The 20,562-nt window shown below is 56.7% G+C and overlaps 1 protein-coding gene across 1 annotated transcript in view; it reads left to right on the top strand.

The window, feature by feature from the left end:
- The first annotated feature begins 1,429 nt into the window (after positions 1 to 1,429).
- Positions 1,430 to 20,562, top strand: part of C2CD2 (C2 calcium dependent domain containing 2) — a 48,289-nt gene continuing 29,156 nt past the window's right edge. The window contains exons 1-2 of the mRNA XM_032865291.1: positions 1,430 to 2,043; positions 10,071 to 10,169. Of these exons, the coding sequence (XP_032721182.1) occupies positions 1,771 to 2,043; positions 10,071 to 10,169 (372 nt within the window). The 5' untranslated portion in view covers positions 1,430 to 1,770. The remainder of the gene's footprint in view (positions 2,044 to 10,070; positions 10,170 to 20,562) is intronic.

The raw sequence follows: 20,562 nt of genomic DNA on the forward strand, positions 1-20,562 counted from the left end.
CTTCCTTCCAACCTGGTTTCCACCTGCTGCTGGAAGTGATATTTGTAAAATTCTTTTTTTTTTCACTCTGTGCTTAAGAGAGCTTGTTCCTTCTCCTTTTCCATGGCACAATCCACTATCCATCCTCTGGAGGCCTCAGTTGCAGCTTCTGCCCACCTCCCGACTACCTTCAACTCTCATACCCACTTGCCCTCTCTGCCTCAGGGCCTTTGCACACACACACACACACAAACGTGCACGCGTGTATATATTTTCATATACCCTTGTACTGACCTCCCCCCTTCTGGGAGGTGCCTCCCTCCTGTCTTTAGCATCTGTGGTTCTCTTTGCTCTACTCTTCCCAGGGCCTTTGCATAGTAAGTGTCCAAAATGGCACCATCCTGTGAACCAGATCTAGGTTCCTAATCCCTGATCTGCCAAAGCAGCCTGTCTCCTTAGCAAACTCCCCTCTGGACCAGTTTCCAAGGTTTTTCTTCCCCAGCATAGTGGCGGGGAGGGGCTGAGGTGGAACCGGGGAGGACCCTTCATGTGGCCACTCCAAGGCCAGCATCCCCACTGATGTTATCAAGGAGGCTGGTGCCCCCGGAATGCTGTGGGAGAGAAGGCTAAGCGCTGGGGTGCAGCCAAGCCAACTGAAGGTCAAATCCGTCTCCTAACAGCTGCAGAAAATACATGAGAATCACTATTTTGTGATTTAGGCCTTTCATCCGGCCTTGGAGAATCTTGGGCTAGTGTTTTGTGGGATTTCCTACTAATAGGAGTTGAGTCTGCAAGGTGAGGGGCGCAGAAGTCATGCCTCGCAGGCACACACACACACGTGCACAAAATTCTTAACAAATAACACATCCCTGCAGAGTTGGGGCGTTTTTCCTAAGACCCTCCTTGGGCAGGAGCACGCAGCCCCCGAGGCGAGGCTCCAGGACCTCCAGACTTCAGGGTGCAAGTTGTGGATTTCTAGGGACTTTCCAAGTACGTTAAAGCCAAACAGTGTCTCGTTGTTGGGCAGATGGTGACCCTAGAAATCATCCTTCCACGCGCACAGGCGCGCACTAAAGCCAAGCCAGCCGGCCGCACCGCAGGCCTGGGGTCCAGCTACCTGGAAAGCCCCGCTGGGGGAAGCCGGTCTCCACGCCTCCGTCCCCGCCACGGCCGGCGACAGTCGCCAGAGGGCCGAGCGGCGCGCGCACGTGGCGGGGCGGGGACCCGCAGGCGCGCGAGGCCGCGGGGCCTTTAAGGGGCCGGAGGGGCGGGGGGGCGGGCCTGGGGGGGGACGCGTCCGGGAGGGCCCGGGCGCTGGGGCGGTGTTGGCCCCGCAGGCCCCGCCCCCGCCCCAGGCCCCGCCCCCGCCCCGCCCCGCCCCGGCCCGAGCCTCCTCCGGCCACTGCTGGGCCGCTGGCGGGACGCCTGGGGCGGCGCGCGGAGGAGGAAGCGCGCCGGCCGCGGCCCGGGACCTGCCCAGACGCGCTAGTCGGGATCGGCGAGCGCAGCGTCCCCATTTTCCAGGCGTGCGGGGCCGGGGCGCAGTCCCGGGCCGCGGCCGTCGTGCGCCGGCCGGCATTTCCCCTCCAGCTCGCCCCGCGCGGCCGCCCGGCCTCCGGGCCCGCGCCGCCAGCCGCCGACCCAGATCCGCCGCGCCCCCCTCCACGCCCCCCGCGAGCCCGGCCGGCCGCGCGCTCATGCCCTGAGCTCGCCGCCCGCGGGCTCTGCGCCCCCGGCCGGGGGGCTGCCCTGGCAAGTTGGGGCGAGGCGCGCCGGGTATGCGCCATCACCATGTCCCGCCTGAGCTCGTGGCTCGGGGAGGTCCAGTGGCTGGTCTTGGTGTCGCTCTTCGTCGTGGCCCTGGGCACGGTGGGCCTGTACCTGGCACAGTGGGCGCTGGCCAGGGCGCGACCCCGGCCCCCGCGGCGGGCTGCCGAGCCTGGAGAGGGCCCGCGCCCCGAGTCCGACGCGCTGCTCGCCTGGATCCTGACGCTGAACAGCTGGAGGAGCCAGTGGCAGGCCGCCTGGGTGACCGCCCTGAATGATGAGGCCAAACGGAAAGTGGTGAGTGTCTGAGGGCGGGTCGTAGCTGCGAGGCTGATGGCTCGGTGCCGGCACTTAGGGCCGAGCTGGTCCCCGGAGCCTCGCCACCGCCCCGGACCGGTGGAAGTGAGCCTTCCCCGCGGCAGAGCGTTCTTGAAAGTTGGGAGAAGGACCCGGGGGGGGGGCCGAGGACCCTTGATGGGGAATCAAGACAAAGCTTAGATGGTACTCACCGCCCATCAGGTGTGCCAGGCTTCGGTCCCCATGGCAGGGACACGTGGGACCTGGAGGGACTTGTCAGGGGGCCACTGCCCTTCCTGGAGTCCCAGGTGGGTTCCCGCACCCAGCTGAACACTTTCTCCTCCCGCACCTGATCGATGAATAACCGTGACCCAAATATGATTCCATCTACAGAAATGAATTTTTTCCAGAATGTTTCCAAAAGGTTTGCACCCCTTGGCTTATAGAGGTAGTGGCTTTCGTCGAGGGCCAAGCACCTGCCAGATGTTGTCTTGGGGACTTGCGGTGCGTAGATCTTCTCTTTGGACCCTCACGACTCCTGGGGCAGAGGTGTCATCCACATTTCACAGGTGGGGGGACTGAGGCCTAGACAGGTTAGCTGACCTGCCCAAGGTCACATGGCCTGAGGGTAGCAGAGCCCGCTCTGAACTCTGCTGCCTCCTGCCTCCAGGCTGGGGGGCTCACTGCCTCGCTCTGCTGCCGCAGTCTCTTGAGGTGGTTTCTTCCACGGTTCGTCCCTTGGTGACTTGTTTTTACTTTTAAGACCTCTTCATTTCATGACAAGCTCCGGGTGTCTGCAATATCTGGGCATTCCGGAGAGGGATGAAGGCCTGGTGTGTTTGGGGAAGTCCCCACCCGCCACCGCTCATCACCTTTGCCTTCGCGTGCCTCCACATGCCCGCGAGGCTCCGTGGAGAAGCCTGTGACCATTCGCTTTAAAAGTATGTCTGGAGGGGCGCCTGGGGGGCTCAGTGGGTTAAGACTCTGCCTTCGGCTCAGGTCATGGTCTCACGGTCCTGGGATCGAGCCCCACATCGGGCTCTCTGCTCGGCAGGGAGCCTGCTTTCTCCTCTCTCTCTGCCTGCTTCTTTGCCTACTTGTGATCTTTGTCTGTCAAATAAATAAATAAATTAAAAAAAAAAAAAAAAAAAGCACGTCTGGACCCCTGGCCCTCAGAAATACTCCGTAGCCAGCCTGCTGCTGGTCTTTGCGCCGTGGTCTTGACTCACATGGCCATGGACTGAAAAAAACAAAGTCTTTGAGTGTCAGTGAGTATAAACTCATCAGCTCAAAAGACCGTGTTCTGAACTATTGAAAAAATTCACTATACCTTTTGGGTGAAAAAAGCCTTCAGGGGCAGTTGACTGCCGTCCATCTTGATGCCTAGAGTCTGTGCCCAGCTGTCCAGAGCGGGACATGTCCCATTCAGGGAAACCGCCCCATCTCTCCCCCAAGCCCCTCTTTGAAGCCCCAGCCTGGGGCTCGAACTCACAACCCGGAGATCAAGCGTCGCATGCTCTACCCAGTGAGCCAGCCAGGTGCCCCGGAACCACCCCATCTCTAGGGGGGAGACCTAAAGCCAGGAGACCTCACACATGTGAGCAAACACAGATTTGTTTCCCCAGGAAGCTCCCTAGCTGACCTGGTGTCACGGGCCTGGGCTCTGTGGCTGAGTTTCCTTTGGGCTGGTGGTGTGAACAGGTGGGAGCCTCGTCCCAGTTCTCCGCGGGGTTGGAGCAAGGACAGGCGGAGGGATCTGTAGAAGCGTTCGCGGCCAGCTGTAGGGTAGTCCTGCTCTCATCGTGTTGCTTCGCGCCCCCGACATTTCTTGATCGGCTTCAGAAAACAGGATTGCCTTAGACAGCGTGCTTCCCGATGACCCATCCGCCTGGCAGGCTGAGGAAGAAAGGAGGAACGCTGTGCCCTGGAATTTGTCTTTGCTCAGTCAGGTAAAGCGGAGAACACACAAAAAAATGCTTTTTGCCCAAATCATCTGCCTCTTTGTGTGGGAGCAGGAGGGACTCTGTGTTCGGGGAGACGGAGATTGGCTCGTGTGCTCTCTCCTCTCCTTGCTGCTGACCCTGCCCTGCAGTCTCGGACGTCAGTTGTCCCAGACTCCGGCCTGGAAGGGGTAATAAGGGCCGCGCGTCACGCTGAAAATGTGCGGAATCTTCTCTCATGGTTTTGAGAGGACGCAGGCTGGTTGTGATTGTGTTGCCGGGGGGAGACTGGTTGTGTGTGTGTGTGTGTCTGTGTGTGCGTGAGGCGTCCGTCTTCCCTCCCCGATGCCCAGAAGTGTTGCCTGATTTGTAATCAAATGACAGGTTTTGCAGACAGATAGGATCTGGGTAGGTGACTCGGCATAGTCTGTCCTGTCTCGGGCCACCTCTGTCGCCACACTGGGTGAGGTGGCATGAGTGGGTGTCCCGGCCCCGGCCGCCAGCCCTGCGGGAGTTTCTCTTTGTCGTCCTCCAGCTCCATTCCCAATGACTCCCACTAATCCCCGATTAGGGTTGACCCTCCGGGCCTGCTCGCCTCTGGAGAGCAAAAGCTTAGTGGCTCTCGCCCGCCTGCCCCTGCCCTGCCCTGGGAGACGGGACCTCCTCCCAAATGAAGCCCTGCTCTGGCCTTGAATTTTAAGACTGGAAGGACCCCGAAACTCCTGTACAAACATCTGTTGTCACATTCCCCCGCAGATGGCAAGTTCAACTTTGAGACCCAAATGCTGCGTTCATTGAGACACAGCGGGAAGGGGTGAGATGGCGCCGTTGTTGAACCTGCCGTCCTAGCAACGGGGCTGGTGTCTCCCGGCATCTGACGGCTGATCAATAACGGGCGCTCTCCTTTGACCCTGGCTGACCATTGACCCTGGCAGTGTAGGCTGCCTGGGTCAGACGGGCCGCTGGGGCTCCAGCCCTCACTGCAGAAGCCTTTGTAAACTAGACAGGGTGGTGATGTGGGGAGGGACGAGGGGAAACCGTTGTTGCTGTGCCGGCCGGTCAGGCTGATGTCAGGTGTGCTGGGAGCCCAGGCGAGCTGCCCGGAGAGCTTCGAGAAAATCTGCACGCTCCCCCACTGCCCGCTCGGACACGGTAGGTTGGCAGAGCGTAGGCACCATGCAGTGGTCTTCACATGCTCCCCGAGTAGCTTCTCACCCGTGAGAAGTCCCTTGGTGCACACCTGTCCCTCAGCCAGCCACCAGTCAAGCAGGGTCCCTCCCACCCTGTGACATCTCTGCTCTGGTGTCATGGACACTGAATTCCCGTTCACCTGGTGGCCGGTTCAGACATAGAGAACGGAGCGCTCCCAGGGCTGCCCCAGTCACCAGCCTGGACGTACCCCCTTCCTTCGATGATCGTTGGTTACCCCAGCCATGGTGCCCCCCCCCCAACACCCACCTGGAAGGCTCTGGAAGCCAGGGTGCTTGTGGACAGGCAGCCCCTCTCGGGGCTGATGCTGCTGGGCCACCTGTGGGGAGCACTAGCCACAGGGCGAGGGCTGTGTCCTGTGGCTGGGGCTTCGGACCGTCTAGAAAAGGCCCGCCCAGCTCTGCAGAGGACCTCAGTTAGGAGGGTCACCAGAGCTATTTGTTGCTTTAGTCATTTGCCCGAGGATTTTTTCAGAGGAATGTTCTCAATGCAAATGACCAAGACCGTGGGACCATTTGTGGTCTTTGTAAAAAAAAAGACGCCGTGTCAACTTAAAACGTATTATTAATAGCTCTGACTTTTATATGAGCTTTGACATTTTCAAAAGTAAACATAGCGACAAGACTTCACAGTTTTCCTGTCTCACCACGAGCTCTGAGTGACGCTCACAAAGATCTGAGCTCCTTGAGCAGCATCAGGGGCCACGACACAGGAGGTCTGTTGGTAAGAGCATGAAGGTGACATTGGGTCAGGGCTGTGGACCTGCCCCACCCCCTAGCGGGTAGCCTGTCTGCTGCCCAAACATTCAGGGCTCTCTCCATGTGGGGCCTGCGCCTAGATCATTCCTTTCGTCCTGAGCACTTAATTAACCTTCCTCATTCTTTGACTTCTGTAAACCTTCTGGTCTCAGTGCAGAGGTCCCCCCGCCATCCTCCCATCCAAGAGGATGCTGTCTCCCAGCCCCTGGCCACCTGTCCTGGTCCCCGCACCTTGTGTCCTCATCAGCTCCTGGGATCGGGGGCCAGCCCAGAACCCCGTCTGTCCAGGCGCAGCCTCCTTGGTGCCCAGCGCAAGGCTGGCTTGGAGCCGGCGGTGGCCAGGGGCTGAATGACAGGCCCTGGCAGGAACTTGTCACCAGACGGGGAGGAATGGTGACGATGTGGATCACCCCGTCTGGACATAGGCCTTCCCTGCTTGGGAGCCGGCCAAGCCTGGGCATGACGAGCTGTTTAAGGGGCTTTGTTTTTCCCTTCTAAAGAATCAACAGTCAAGGAGGCTCTCTGATGACTTTGCACATTGCCCATACGAAAACCCGGGACTCGGCTCCATGCCCTCACCCATTCTCCCGAAGAGACAGGAATCGAGGGGAAGGAAGAGTGGGTGTAGTGTTAACGTCGACGAAAATGCAGCCAAAGCTAACTTCCATTCCCATCGGCCAGGTCGTGGGCTGCTGAGGAGGGAGGGGACTTCTCACACGCAGCTCGCAGCTCAGTAGAGCAGCGTTTCGGCTGGGAGGCACCTCCGTGTGACCTTGGGCGAGCCCTGACCTCTCTGTGCTTCATCTGCAGAAAGACGGTGCCTTTGGGATCAGTCTGGAAAACCGAATCTGCTGGGAGGGGGTTGAGGTCTGCGTGGGGGTATTAGCAAGTAGCCAGTAAAGGTGGGCTGTTTTCTTGTGAAGTCTCCCTTAAAAAAAAAAAAAAAAGAAGAAAGAAAAGAAAAAGCAACTTAAAAAAAACCCAACTTTTAATTTTTTTATTGCTTTTAGATACATAGAAAAGTTGCAAAAATAATTCAGAGTTTCCATACATTCCTCACCCAGGCTTACAGAACCGCAGCCAAGACATTAACGTCGGCACAATGTTACCGTACTTCCTAGTGCCGTGATATTAACAACGTGACAGTATAAGAAATTAACAGTTGGCACAAAGCCTTGAGACTGAAGGCCTGACTTGAAGCTCACCTGGTCTGCCAGTGTCCTTGTATCCTTCCCGGATCCCAGCAGGTCCCGCAGGCCCGGAGCTGTGGCTTCTCCGGGTCGTGCGAAAGTCCGTCGTAGTTTCCTAGTCTTTCCTTGTGTTTCACAACCTTGACAGCTTGGAAGAGGACTGATTGTGATTTTGCCAAACGTCCCTCAATTTGGTGTTTACACGGGGTTGGACTGTGGTTATACAAACCACGGAAATGATGTGCCCCTATTAACGTCCCGTAGCATGGGCTTCGTGACGTCAGAGTAGTCACGGCAGGGGCCTTGGCCTTGATCCCCCGGTGAGGATGGTGTCTGCTGGGTTTTCTTCCAGATACCTGTGTCTCTTCTTCTGTCCTCCCCTTGGTGGTGAACGGCTCTCCTGGGGAGCTCCTTTGAGACTGTTACAAATCCGCTACTTGTCAATCTTCTGCTGATTGATTTTGGCCCCATCGTGTATCTGGTCTGCTGGACGATGGCTCTGTTTCCTTCTCTCCCACATGGATTCCTTGCAATTCTCCTTCGAGAAAGAGCTACCACTTCTCTTCCCTGTCCTTGATGACTTGCGTCCGTGTGGACTCTCGGGGATTTATTTTATTCTGTGGTCTGTAATCTGACACCACGGCCACTTGCGTGGTTGGTGGAATTGCTCTTGTGTTGGCCGGTAGGGCCTTTCACGGTAACCTCTTGTGTTCTGCCTTCAAGATACACAAACAGACATCGACTTAGCACTTCCCTTCTTCATGATCCCACAAGATGTTTGTTCTAGACTCATCTCGTATTTTTCATTCTCTGCTCTTCCTGCCCGGGTTCAGCCACTTCGTGGGGCAGCGCTGATGCCTTTTACTGGAGAAGTGCTTGGAAGCCAAGGTCTGGGCATCCGATGTGCCTATTACTGTCAGGGTCTCATGGCTTCTAGACCCTTCTGGTGGACAGACGTAGGAGGTGTGGCTGTGTCTGCCAGCAGCTCACAGGCTCATTTCTGTTGTTCTGTCCCTTTCTGTCTGTCTGGAGGCTGATGCCTCATGTTCTGGTTCAGCAGCAGAATTCCGTCCACTTTCCTCTCCTCATTTGTATCCTCCCTCTCCAAGAGGCAGGCGTCTGGTCCTTCCTGTCTCTGACATACTGACTTATTTGGTCAGTTCTCTGAGACACATACAGCAGTTTCTGCCTTGCTAAGCTGCTCCCCTGTGAGACACAGGCTGACGGACCAGGGTACGCATTTATGCAGTCAGGATGTCGTCTTCCGGAGCTCCTCCGGTTAGATCTGTGTTTTCCCACCCTTCGGGGAGTGATGGCATCATGGGTAATGCGCTTAGTTTCATTTGTTTGTTTGTATTTCTTCGGGGTTCCTCCCACATCCTGATTTTTTTAATCCATTTTTTTTAATCCAATGATTTGGGATGCCGCGTTTGTTATCCACGATGTTTCTCTGTGCGGATCTGGCCCACTGGGTCGTCTGTGTCCACGCACCTGTTCTGCACAGGGGTGATCGGGGTTCTGCGGTCTTGGATGGGGGAGGGCTCATCCTCCTCTCCTCGTGCTTTTCTTTTCTTGGTGCTTTCCCAGCGACTGTGTGCGTAAAGTCCTGCTCTGGGCTAAAGTGAGGTGGCATCCGCACTTGGACAGAGTGTGACAGGTGTAGCAGCACAAGCTTGTGTCCCATCTGAGCCCTGGGTTTCCTGCAACCCAAGGACTAGGCCCTTTGGAAAGGACCCAGGGAACCTCTGGGTCTTTATTTTAATTTAAAAATTCATTTCCTCTGGGTACCCACTCCTTGATGTTCAGTGTCCCAGCAGAATCTTTTCTGGGTTTTAGCTTAGAAGGTGTCAGAAGGAGGAGTGTCGAGAGTGTATCCACCCATCCTAGGGTGGGTGGGGGGGTGGGGGTTGGTGCCAGGTGCTTGAGGTGTGCCCCACCCACAGCGGCTCCTCCAGGCAGCCCAGGCAGCTGAGAGCACCCCTGCCCGCCCCTGCCCAGCACGGCCTCCCACCCTTCCCCTCCCCGAGCCCGAGGCACGCCCCCGCCCCTGGCCGGCCACTCACGCTGCTCCAGCCGAGGTCAGTGTCTGTGCAGCAGGCCGGACGGTGACCTCATCCCTCTTGAGAAGTAGATTTAATTCCTCCCTGATGATTTTTAGGGGGTGAGATAGATGTTAAAGCTGGGCGCGGTTGGACGCGTCTAAGTGACAATGTTCTGGGTCTTTTCGGTTCACTCTGGGCCATCAGGAATTCTTAAGAAAAAGCCTCAGGGTAACTCCACGGCTTGCCAAAAGAGCTTTGGTGCCATTTCGTACGATTTTATTCTCCTGCCCTTGGTCGTGGCTTGTAGTTGCCGAGTGGACCCAGAAGACCTTGGGTGGTGGGTGCCCGGCAGCCATGAAGGTCTGTGAAGCCGGGGCTCAAGAACCCGCTCCTGGGGCACAGCCAGCAGCTGGTGGATCTTTAGGAGAGGTGGCCAGCCCTTGGGGGGGGTGCACCATGTGGAGCAGGGAGAGGTGACCCTAAAACCAGAGAGAGAGCTGGCTTTTCACGGAAGAAGCAGAGGACAGAGCCCTTGACCTTGCTGGGCTTGGCCAGATAGCGCGGTGGACCCGCAGAGCCACACCCAGCACCCTGCCCCTTGTAAACGTGAGCTTTCAGAACCTTCTCTGCGGTCTTTACGGACAGATCTCCGGTTTAGTCGTGTGTTCCTTGCTTCTGACCTGCTCTGGTAACTGATCCCAGCCCCGGGCGCCTTATGTCGTGTGCGGGTTCTCAGGTGCGGGGATGTCGTGCTATGTGAGCGCGGCTGCTGCTGGAGGCAGAGTTAACCGAAAGGGGTCAGATTCCCAGTTCCCAGGTTTCTAGAACTTTCTCCCTGGTATATAATCATGCTGGCGTGCCCTCACCATGCCTTTCCTTCTGTTCTAGGGCCCGCTGCTCCTGTCCTTCGAGGAGGACCCGCTCCAGCAGCCTCTGGAGCTCACAGTGCAGGGCGTCTCCAGTCTGGCCAGGTCCACCCAGGAGAAGGTGAGCTGGGCACGGTCGCCCCCGGGCCCTTCCCCACCGAGGAAGTGAATTTAAAGCTGAGCTGGGGGGAGCGGGGAGGTTATTCTGTTTTGGGATTATTGAAAACGTGGACACCTTAAAAACCTAAAAAAAAAAAAACAAACAAAAAACGAAAAACAAAATTAAGGGTGGTCTATAGCTGATGGATGGGTAAATAAAACGCGGCAGGTCCACACGCTGGGACGGCATTTGGCCTTGAGAAGGAAGAGAGGCCGGCACATGCCACGTACACGGGCCTTGAAGACACAGCGCGGAGTGGGAGAGGCCAGTCACGGAAGGCACGTCTTTGAGTGGCTTCATTTACGTGGCCTGTCCAGGGTGGCTATGTTGATAGAGACAGGAAGGAGATTCAGGGTCGCCGGGCCCTGGGGTGGGGGGGCTGCCGAGGGACTGCCCGTGGCGGGGTTGACTTTGGGGGGTGATGATAAGATTCTCAGAGTCGTGGATGATGGTTGTACAAGTCAGAAATGTGTTAACAACCATTGACTTGGGGGCGCTTGGGCGGCCCAGTCCATTAAGGGTCCAACTCTTGATTTCAGCTCAGGTCATGCTCTCAGGGTCCTGGGATCGAGTCCCGCTTTGGGCTCCATGCTCAGCAGGGAGTCTGCTTGAGTTTCTCTCTCTCTCCCTCTGCTCGCTCGCTCTCTCTCTCCCACAAATAAACATATAAATCTTAAAGAAAAAAACACTGAATTATACAGTTTAAATGGGCAAATTAAACGATACGTGAATTGTGTCCCCAGAAATGCATATATTTGTGTGTGTGTGTATATGAGACACTGGATGGTTTTTAAAGCTTTTATCTGAGAGAGAGAGAGCAAGAGAGGGAATGAGCAGTGGGGAGGGGCAGAGGGAGAGGGAGAAGTAGGTTCCCCACTAAGCTGGGAGCCTGATGCGGGGCTTGATCCCAGGACCCTGAGATCATGACCTGAGCCGAAGGCAGAGGCTTTAAGCCACTGAGCCCCCCAGGTGCCCCGAAACCTAGGTCCGAACCATCCAGATGCCATGTCGAGCTCATTTTGGAGTCTGTGGTTATTTACAGGCTGGGATTACTTATTAGACTGGTCAAATACCGTGAATAATTTATAAGATTTTTTTAATGGAAAGTATCTGTAAAAACCCCTAAGAAACTTCCTCGAAAATACAAGGCTTGCCCTTGTATCTGTCTCCGTTTTGCTGTGGGGTCCCTTGCTGCTAAAGAGCCCTTTAGCAGATGGGGGTGGGGGCAGGGAGGGAGGCACACCTGCTGGAGAAAGAAAGCACTCTGGCCCCGATCCCCGCCCCGATCCCCCCTCCCCCACGGATTCTGCTCCCTGTCCCCACTAGCATAGCGTTAACCAGCTCTGGTTCCTTCACTTGAACTACAGTTCAGGGCCCTGGAGGGACCAGAGCTTCTGTCTTCATCCCCCACGGATGGACAGGGGAGCTGCCCTCTCTTTCCCAGCAGAGCAGCGAGGCTGCCGTGAACTCGCCTGCTTACTGTCCCCGCCTCCTCAGGCACGAGCAGGGGAGTGGATCAGGGGCAGCCGTGGGCTGCGAGGCTGCAGGTGTGCCCGCTGCAGAGTGCCCAGCTGTCCCAGAATGGGTCAGCAGGGCACTGCTCCCCGCCCACTGGGCCCCAGCAGCCTAGGAGGGCTCTCCTTCCCCACCTCCTTGCCAATACTGGAGCCTTGTGCTGTGTTACTCCTGTAACAAGTGTGGGGACGTCTCTAGAAGGTATTGGGTTACGAGAGACCCTAGGCTGGTATAGCTCAGGATGCCGAGACCAGCAGGGCGCATTAGGGCTGGACGCGGCTGGGCCAGCAGGTGGCCCGGGGCTTCTACAATACTGGGGGGCCAAGGGCAGTTGGCACCCCACCCCCCGGCCTGGGAAGTGCCTCTGGGTGCAGCGAGCCCCCTCTCTCTTTTCGACTGATCAGGACCGAGTCCCGCTGTGGTGGGCACTTGGTGTTTGGTGTTTCTGACTCTGCCCTGGTTTCCGAGGCCCAGAGGTGTAGACGGGGGAGCTGACAGGTAGACGTAGGAAGGGGCTGTTTTTCAAGGTCTTGATATTTCGCGCTAGAAGAGCAACTTTACGTAGGGGCTGGTGAAATTGTGTTTACCTGAAGACAATTACAGAAGCGGTGCTCGCTCATGCAAAAGTTGAGCATGAGGCCGCCGTCCGCCCTGGCCCCCTGCACGGAGCGTCCTTCCTCCGCTCCCCCCGGAAGGGCCCGCTGCCCGCGGCCCATGGCGGATGCTCGAGCTCCTCATGTCCCACAGACAAATGGCACAGTGCATGTGGGGCATGTTTCGTTTTACCAGTTTCTTCATTGTTCTTGGCTTTTATGTTTCCTTGGCCAATGGGAAATGGGGGCTTGTCATTGCCTTGTCCTGGCTGTGGGTAGTGGTGTCCCCGTCGGGTGTCAGGCCCCTGCCCCCCGGCCAGGGGTGTGGGAGAGCAGGTCCCAGGGGGGTGGTGGTGGTGACGACTGCCCCTGTCACTTACCAGCCCGTGGCCTCCACACACCCATAGCTCCTGAGAAGTTGGGTGTAGGATGCCCCCAAGTCCGTGGGTCCCGCCACCACCTTCTCTACTCACGGCTGGGCGTCTTGGCTGAGCACGGCACGTGAAAGCGCTATTTTGTAAAGGGATCACCCCCGGGTGAATCAGAGTTTCTCTTGCAGTGTGTCCCCAGGTGGGGGGTGCCGGGTGTTAACGTCTGTGGGCATCAGAGGAGGGGGGCACACGCCACGGGATCTCTCTACTGTTGCTCTAGGACCTCGTGTTCTGGAACCGCTGCGTCGGGCAGGACGCTTCCAGCAACCAGGTCCTCCTCCTCTTAGGCTCTAACCACTGCCCTGCCCGGGTTTCAGGCGCGTTGAACCCTCTCTCTGCTCTGTCCTGTTGTGCTCTGCAGAGTGCTGGAGGGGGAAAATCTGTAATTGCACTCGGGGCCACCAGCAAAGGTTGTGAAGAAATACAGATGCGTGGTTTCGAGGACGTCCCCCTCCCTTCCTCGGCGTGCTCCGTACCATCAGCCTCTATCTTTCTCATGTCCCTGACTCAGCCCTGACAAGGGACGTGTGACTGGCACTTGAGCTAATGACGAGCCCCACCGTGGGGCTGGAGTACACAGTCCCGTCATCTAGATGGGAATGGGGATCCTGGTCCCCCTTTGTGCTCACCCTCCTCACTCGAGTTCAGTGTCGAGTCTCCCCGCGGGCCTGCCCTGCTCTCCGGGTGCCCTGAACTTGACCTTCTCCTGCCACCCTTGAAGACCGCCGTGTGCCTAGTCATGGTCTTGGCAGACATCTGATCGCCCAGCGACCCCCACCCCCACGTCCTGCCTGGAGAGCAAGGTCTTCGTCGCTTGGAGCAGCATGAGGTGGCAGAGCCCATGATGGGGGCCGGACGCACGGCCTGCCCAGCCGTAGCTCGGTCGGAGCACAGTGGCCTTGGTGCGCACTAACAGCAGCGGGGCGGGCTTCTCCTTCCAGTGCTCCTTCCCAACTCGCTGGACGCCCACTGGGGGTTCGCGAACTCCTATCTGTCCTGACACCGACCCCCCAGAGGCAGTGCAGGCCCCGCAGGCTGAGGGCACAGCCCCACACGACTGCCCCCCCTTCAGATGCCAGCCCCAAGGCTGGGCCCCCTGGTCTTCAGATCCACCGGCCGTAACGTGAGGGGGTTCCCGCCCCTCCTCAGGTTTGATAATTTGCTGGGACAACTCAAGGAACTCAGGAAAACAGCTTATTTCCTATTACTGGTTTGTGATACAGGAAACAAGTCAAGAATAGGCGGGTGGGAGGGAGGCCTCCGGTGGGGTGTGGGGGAGGGGCCCGGAGCTACGGGCACCTCCTTGCATAGACCATCCCAGGAGCTCTGCAAACACCATTGCTTGCTTGTTTGTTTTTTTTAAAGATTTTATTTATTTCTTTGACAGAGAGATCACAAGCAGGCAGAGAGGCGGGGGGTTGGGGGAAACAGGCTCCCAGCTGAGCAGAGAGCCCGATGTGGGGCTCGATCCCAGGACCCTGAGACCATGACCTGAGCCGAAGGCAAGAGGCTTAACCCAGGGAGCCACCCCAGTGCCCCTGCTTGGGGGGTTTTATGGAGCTTTCATGACCCAGGTTGGGTAAATGACTGGCTTTGGTGGTTGAACTCAATCTCCAGCCCCTCTCCCCTCCCTGGAGGCCAGGGGTGAGCCTGAGAGTTCCAACAGCCACCCCCCCGACATCATGGCTGGAGTTGGGGGTAACCAGACCCCATCCTGAAGCATACACAGCCCCCAACCACCAGTCATCTCCTTAGCACACAGAAAACCCTCTTATCCTTTGGGTGATCCACTGGTGCCAGGAGCCGTGAACCCAAAACTGGGGACGAAGCCCCATTACTGACCCCAAGCAGGTGTTGTGGGTCATGGGTTTTCCTGCGGGGAGTCCGTGCTTGTCCCACAGGACATCCTCTCGGGCATAGACTGGACTCATCCCTGTCACCTGGCCTCCATGTTGGGCACAGCTGGCCCAGGCGGGAGGCAGGACCCGGGAATTCCCAGCGCGACACTGCGCACTGAAGCAGTCACCTTTACGCTCCTCTCCAGGGGCTCCTCTGCCTTCTCTTCCAGTCGCAACCTGCTCTGAATGGATTCCTTCCTCCCAGACTGTAATTACCCTCTTACACAAGAGCAACGAGTTTCTACCCACGTTCTCTTTCTGCACGTCCCGGGAGAGGCTCGCTGCGGAACGTCTGACCCAGAAAAGGCAGGCCTCTGTCTCTGTGTCGCAGTTGGCCTGAGAGCGAGCCCTTGCTCCATAGGGCGTCCCAGGAGCCCGATCACGGCATGGCCGTGGGTTCAGAAACTGCACACTTGGTTGCATGGAGACGAGAGGTGTGCAAGGAGCACGTGGGGACTCACCCCGTCTGAATCAGGGTTTTGGGGGTTGTGCTGGGACCCCCGCTGAGAAGGCCGTGCATTTCCTTTAGGGAGCACGGTGTGTCTCCTTGGACGCGGCGTTGCTTCGGAAAGCTTGCCGGTGGAAACGGGTCCTGCCTGGCGCACTGGAGATGGGGAATGATGTTGGGTTTCTCAGGGGTGAGGCCAGGTGTCCTGGGGAAAGCGGTCATTATCTCCATCTGTAGTGCCTCTGCTAAGTAAAGAGAGGCTTCTCGTGGTATAACGATCACTTGCAGGTCACAGTTTTAAACACACGTAATAACCCACCCTGCACGGAGGAGGGCCCGGCTCGGAAGCCGGGGAGACACTGGCTGGATCTGGGCATGTCTGGGCATTACCCTCTCCCTCGGAGCCGGAGGCTGGGTGTCTGCTCAGCGTGTGTCCCTCCCTGGCACGGTTGTGGGGAGAACGAGGGCCAGCCCGGGCCTTGGCGAGCAGCCGTGCGAGCAGCCACGGGCTCTGTCTCTTCTCGTCCGTGTTCACCATACGAGCATCACGCCCAGCGTACAGACGGAGAGACTGAGGCGAACAGAGGCTAAGTCACTCGGCCGAGAGCTACTCAGCGGCAGAGGCTTGGGTCAGGCCAGTCAGCCTCGGGACACACGCTGGAGCCTGGGACACCACCGCCAGTGCTGTGACCTCTCTTCCTCATGTCCGTGTCCTTCCATCCTCTGTGCTCCCCACCCCACCCGACCACGGAATAGACAGCGGAGAAGAGGGACGCGCATGGGAGGCCTGAACCCACCTTTGCTTCTGGAAAACCACAGCAGCGAACAGAACTTGGACGATGGCGTGATATTTCTCCCAGAATCTGGTTCTGCTGTCCGTCGGGGCAGTGCACAGCTTGAGTTCTGTGTGTGACTGACGAAGGCTGGGACATGCTTGTGTGCTGAAATAGACTCTGAAAGCGGCTGGGGTCTCCCGTATCCTCCCACCCCAGACCTCAGCCGGCCCCCTTCGTCTGCAAGGGTCGCCTGATTCCAGGTCGCCTGCGTTTGTCTCTCTAGTTGCAAATGGGATGCGCGGTTGACATTTTTTTTCTTTGCATGACTTGAAATTCCAGGTGTCCCATTAGCCTGGTATTTATTAAAATGCTAACAGGTTGTGAAATTGTTTTGTACCGGGGTCTTTCCAAAGGCAGTGGGCGGTTTCTCATTGGAGGCCCTGCCCTCTGAGACCCAGCGTGGATGCCGGCCCGGGGCGGGAGCGATGCCTGTCCGGGTTGCTGGACTGAATTCCGGGCTGAGTCAGCCGTGGGGTGCAGCCTGACATCGCCCGGAGAAGACGGGTAAAGGACCCATAGACAAACTGGAGTTTTGTGTGTCGGGCTACGAAGCAGTAGCATTCGGGGGTGGGTGTGACAGAGTGACGGGGACCCCATGCCAGGAGCACTAACAGGCAGCCTGGAGAGGACCCCGTTCCCTCCTGCCTTCAGTTTAAAGGAAATGTCCCGTTATGTGTCTTTCTTACATAGGGTTGATGGAAGAGAATGCCATGTTCACAGACAGACCTTTGAGCCCAAAATGCCGGCAGTAAACCACATTCCCCGGTAGCCATCCCCCTTGGGAGAGCAGCATTACTGGAAACGCTTCCTGTTCATTTCAAGTGTCCTGACAAGAGGGGGGTTGGGGAATGTTGCCATGGAGGGATGTCGGAGCCCGTGTGGTCCATGGCGTGTACTGTAAAGCAGAGCATTGACCCAGCATTCCTCGGTTGGGCCGCACCGCAGTCTTTTTTCTAGTATTTTTCGTCTTTTCTGGGGCCAACAGGATTAATTTCATAGATGTTCGGATTGCATCTAGCCGTAATGCATTTTACCTTTGAAACTGAGTCTTGGGGTGCCTGGGTGGCTCATTCGGTTAAGCTTTGACTCTTGATTTTGGCTCAGGTCGTGATCTCAGGGTCATGAGATGGAGCCCTGCATTAGGCTCTGTGGTCATTACAGAGTCTGCTCAAGATTCTCTCTCCCACTGCCCCTCCCCCTGCCCACACTCTCTAAACAAATACGCAAACAAATAAAATATTTTCCTTTTTTTATTAATATACAATGTATTCTTTGCTTCAGGGGTGCAGGTCTGTGAATCATCAGCCACCCTATCCTTCCCCCCACCCCCCAGCAGTCCCCAGTTTGTTTCCTGAGATTAAGGGTCTCTTATGCTTTGTCTCCCTCCTGATTCCATCTTGTTTCATTTTTTCCCTCCCTGCCCCCCACGACCCCCACTCTGCCTCTCAACTTCTTCATATCAGGGACATCATATGATAATTGTCTTTCTCCGATTGAGTTATTTCGCTCAGCATAATACCCTCTAGTTCCATCCACATCATCGCAAATGGCAAGATTTCATTTCTTTTGATGGCTGCATAGTATTCCATTGTGTATATACACCACATCTTCTTTATCCGTTCATCTGTGGATGGACATCCAGGCTCTCTCCACAGTCTGGCTATTATGGATGTTGCTGCTATAAACATTCGGGTGCACGTGCCCCTTCGGATCACTACGTTTGTATCTTTAGGGTAAATACCCAGTAGTGGAATTCTTGGGTCATAGGGTAGCTCTATTTTCAACTTTTTGAGGAACCTCCACGCTGTTTTCCAGAGTGGCTGCACCAGCTTGCCTTCCCACCAACAGTGCAGGAGGCTCCCCTTTCTCTGCATCCTCGCCAGCATCTGTCGTTTCCTGACTTTTAGCCATTCTGACCGGTGTGAGGTGGGATCTCACTGTGGTTTTGACAAACAAATAAAATCTTTGAAAACAAGTTGCATCTCTGTTCGGGAGTAGAAAGGATCGTCTGTATCAGCTTGGTGCTGTCTTCAAGAACATTTACAGAGGCCAGTCTAGACGGCAGTGTTGGGAGCACAGATGACACCTTCCCTGTTGTTTCCGAGTTCTTCCCTCGGGCTGTTACAAAGCATGATCACAGGGAGAGAGACTTGGTGACCTCAACCCTTTCGATGCGTTTTCATGGCTGTGTTCCTAGTTCTTTTGGGGACAGAAGTAATTAAACTATTTCCAGGTCTCCAGAGGGTTCCAAGAGAAGGAGCGGAGTCAGCTGTCCCAGGAGCTGATTGAACAGGAACATGGAAGGAGTGCGGCGAGATTGGAGGACAGTCCAGGCCTTTCTCCGGCAAGCGTTAGCCAAACTCAGCACTGCCTAGGATGGAGGCTCGTTCTTTGGCCCCAAGTGTAAACAAAGGGCTACAGTTTCAAGATAAGACCTACTTGGGAGGGTGTGTGACGGCCCGAGCTTCCATCCTGAAGCGGGAGCGAGCACAGGAACGTGAACCACGGCCTGCTCTGTTCTATCTGCGCCGCTTACGATGACGGTGACGTGTGCTCGTCTTCGCATCCCCGTGACCCCTCCGTCCCGGCCTTTGGTCTTGATCCGCAGGAGTGGACCGGGTCTCCACCGTGGGGCCCCTCCATCCACGAAGCCCGTCCTCGGTAGATGCTCTTCTCTGTGGAGAGGAGGGCGGTGTCTCTGGGATGCACAGTTCAGCTTTCCATGGGCGCAATTTTGAAATGGTTTATGGGACTGAAGAGTTGTCTGTTTGCTTTGGAAAAAGTCTCTCCAGCGTGAAGCAGGTGGGCTCGTGGCTGGCTCTTTTCACGGGCGCTCCTTATGCTCCCAGATGTTGTCTTCCTGGCGTCCTGCTCTGGGCCCAGAGGTTCACATCTGTCTTGGAGAAGAGCTCAGTCCCACGGCAGATACTAGATCCCATTTCTACCTGACTTCGAAAATCTGGTACCAGTATCGGAGTCCCTCCGTGGGAAGCCAGAGCACTGAGGGTTGAAAAGCCCCATTTAAACAGCTCTGTGTGATGGGCATGCTCTGGGGAGCTACTGTGAAAACCTCAGGAGGGACCCTGAGAAACACTGGTGTCTGTGGGATGGGGTGGGGGGACTCTGGGTCACGAGCAGGGTCTGTCCCTTTGGAGGCCCGACCGGCTGGAAGGGTCTGCTGTGCATCGCCTCGGGGCCCCCACCTTCTGCGGCCCCAAGTGGGGTCCCCTGTGTGGTGGTATAAGCTTGTCCCTCGTTCGCCGGGGCCGAGAGAATTTAATCCCCCTTGTGGATAACACCTTAATGCAGCTAAAAGAAGATTACTTATTTTTAAAGCCTTTCCATTTTGTTCTTGTCCATTTGACAAATGAAGCATTAGTATTCCCAGGGTGGCAGGGCCAGCGGCCGGCCAGGACGAGGCTCGGTGCGGTCACTGTCCCTTAACGGGCTCCGAGCCACAGTGCTAGCCACGTTTCGCTGGGCTGAGCTGCAACGCTGGGGCAACCCCAGACAGCTGTTGTGGCCAACTCTACCCACTGAGTGCTGCGGGGAGACCGGGGAACGGTCCGTCTGTGCGGCCGGTTCTACAGAGGGGTCGGGAGCCCGGGGGGTGGGAAGACCGTCCAGCGGCTCTCGGTGACAGGACGTTGGGACCCATAAATGCTCTGTCTTTAGTGCTCCACTTCGTGCTTGATGGGACCTGAATAGGGGCTGCGGCCATCGGAGTCTTGCATCCTAGAAGTTTTAAAGCCTTTAAGTCTAAAGCCGCTTGTTTATTTATTTGTGCTTAATCATGGGCTCAGGCTGCTACGTATCTGGGGATGGGGTCGGGGGAAGCTTTGTGTGGAACCGGACACAACAGAAACCACCTCCTTCTTGCTCGAGAGCACGGATGGAGCCCTGGGATTTTATACATATTGTGAAAATTCGAATCAGCTTGTAGAGACAGAAGGTTCCAGAGACCTAACGGGAACCCAGCAGTCACCCTCTGGTGTTTTTCCCAGAGCTGTGCGAGGCCCGGGCCGTCGAGATGGGGACAGCAGACGCGCTCCGTGTCATGTCACTTGTGTTTGTAACTCATCTGGCACGAAAATACGTTCCTCCTAAGAGGACTATTTATAGAGCATTTATTTTTAAAAGAATAGACGACATTTCTTATACAAACATTTTTTTGTTCCAACCTTTTGTGAACTCGGGAGAGGCGGTAACATGATGAAGATATGTAAACTTGCGCACGTAGCTCGAGCTTCTGCACGACCTTGCCAGGCCAGCGGACACGAGTGCGGGGCGGTTTCTGCCAGGGCCGAGAGCAGGCGTTGCTCTCCCTTCTCAGTCTGTGCCATCGAGAGCCTTCGACGGGGTGGGGGGATGCTGGGGATGGATGCTGGGGATGGATGCAGGGGGGGATGCAGGGAGGGCCCAGCATCCGGCTCCAGTCTCCTTGGGAGGGGCAGAGGGGCCGGGCGGGGGGAGGCTCTGGACAGGGCCGTTGCGGGTGGGAAGGAAGGAGTTCGCTGGAGATGAGAAAGAAGAAGGGGGCAGATGTCCTAGCCTGAACTTGGGGAAACAGCAGGCCGGATAAAGGAACTATTTGGATAATCTTTCCACTTGGTATTTTATTTTAGATTCTGAT

The sequence above is a fragment of the Lontra canadensis genome, unplaced genomic scaffold (genome assembly GCF_010015895.1).
Source record: "Lontra canadensis isolate GAN:19392208 unplaced genomic scaffold, GSC_riverotter_1.0 scaffold29, whole genome shotgun sequence".
Lineage (NCBI taxonomy): Eukaryota > Metazoa > Chordata > Mammalia > Carnivora > Mustelidae > Lontra > Lontra canadensis.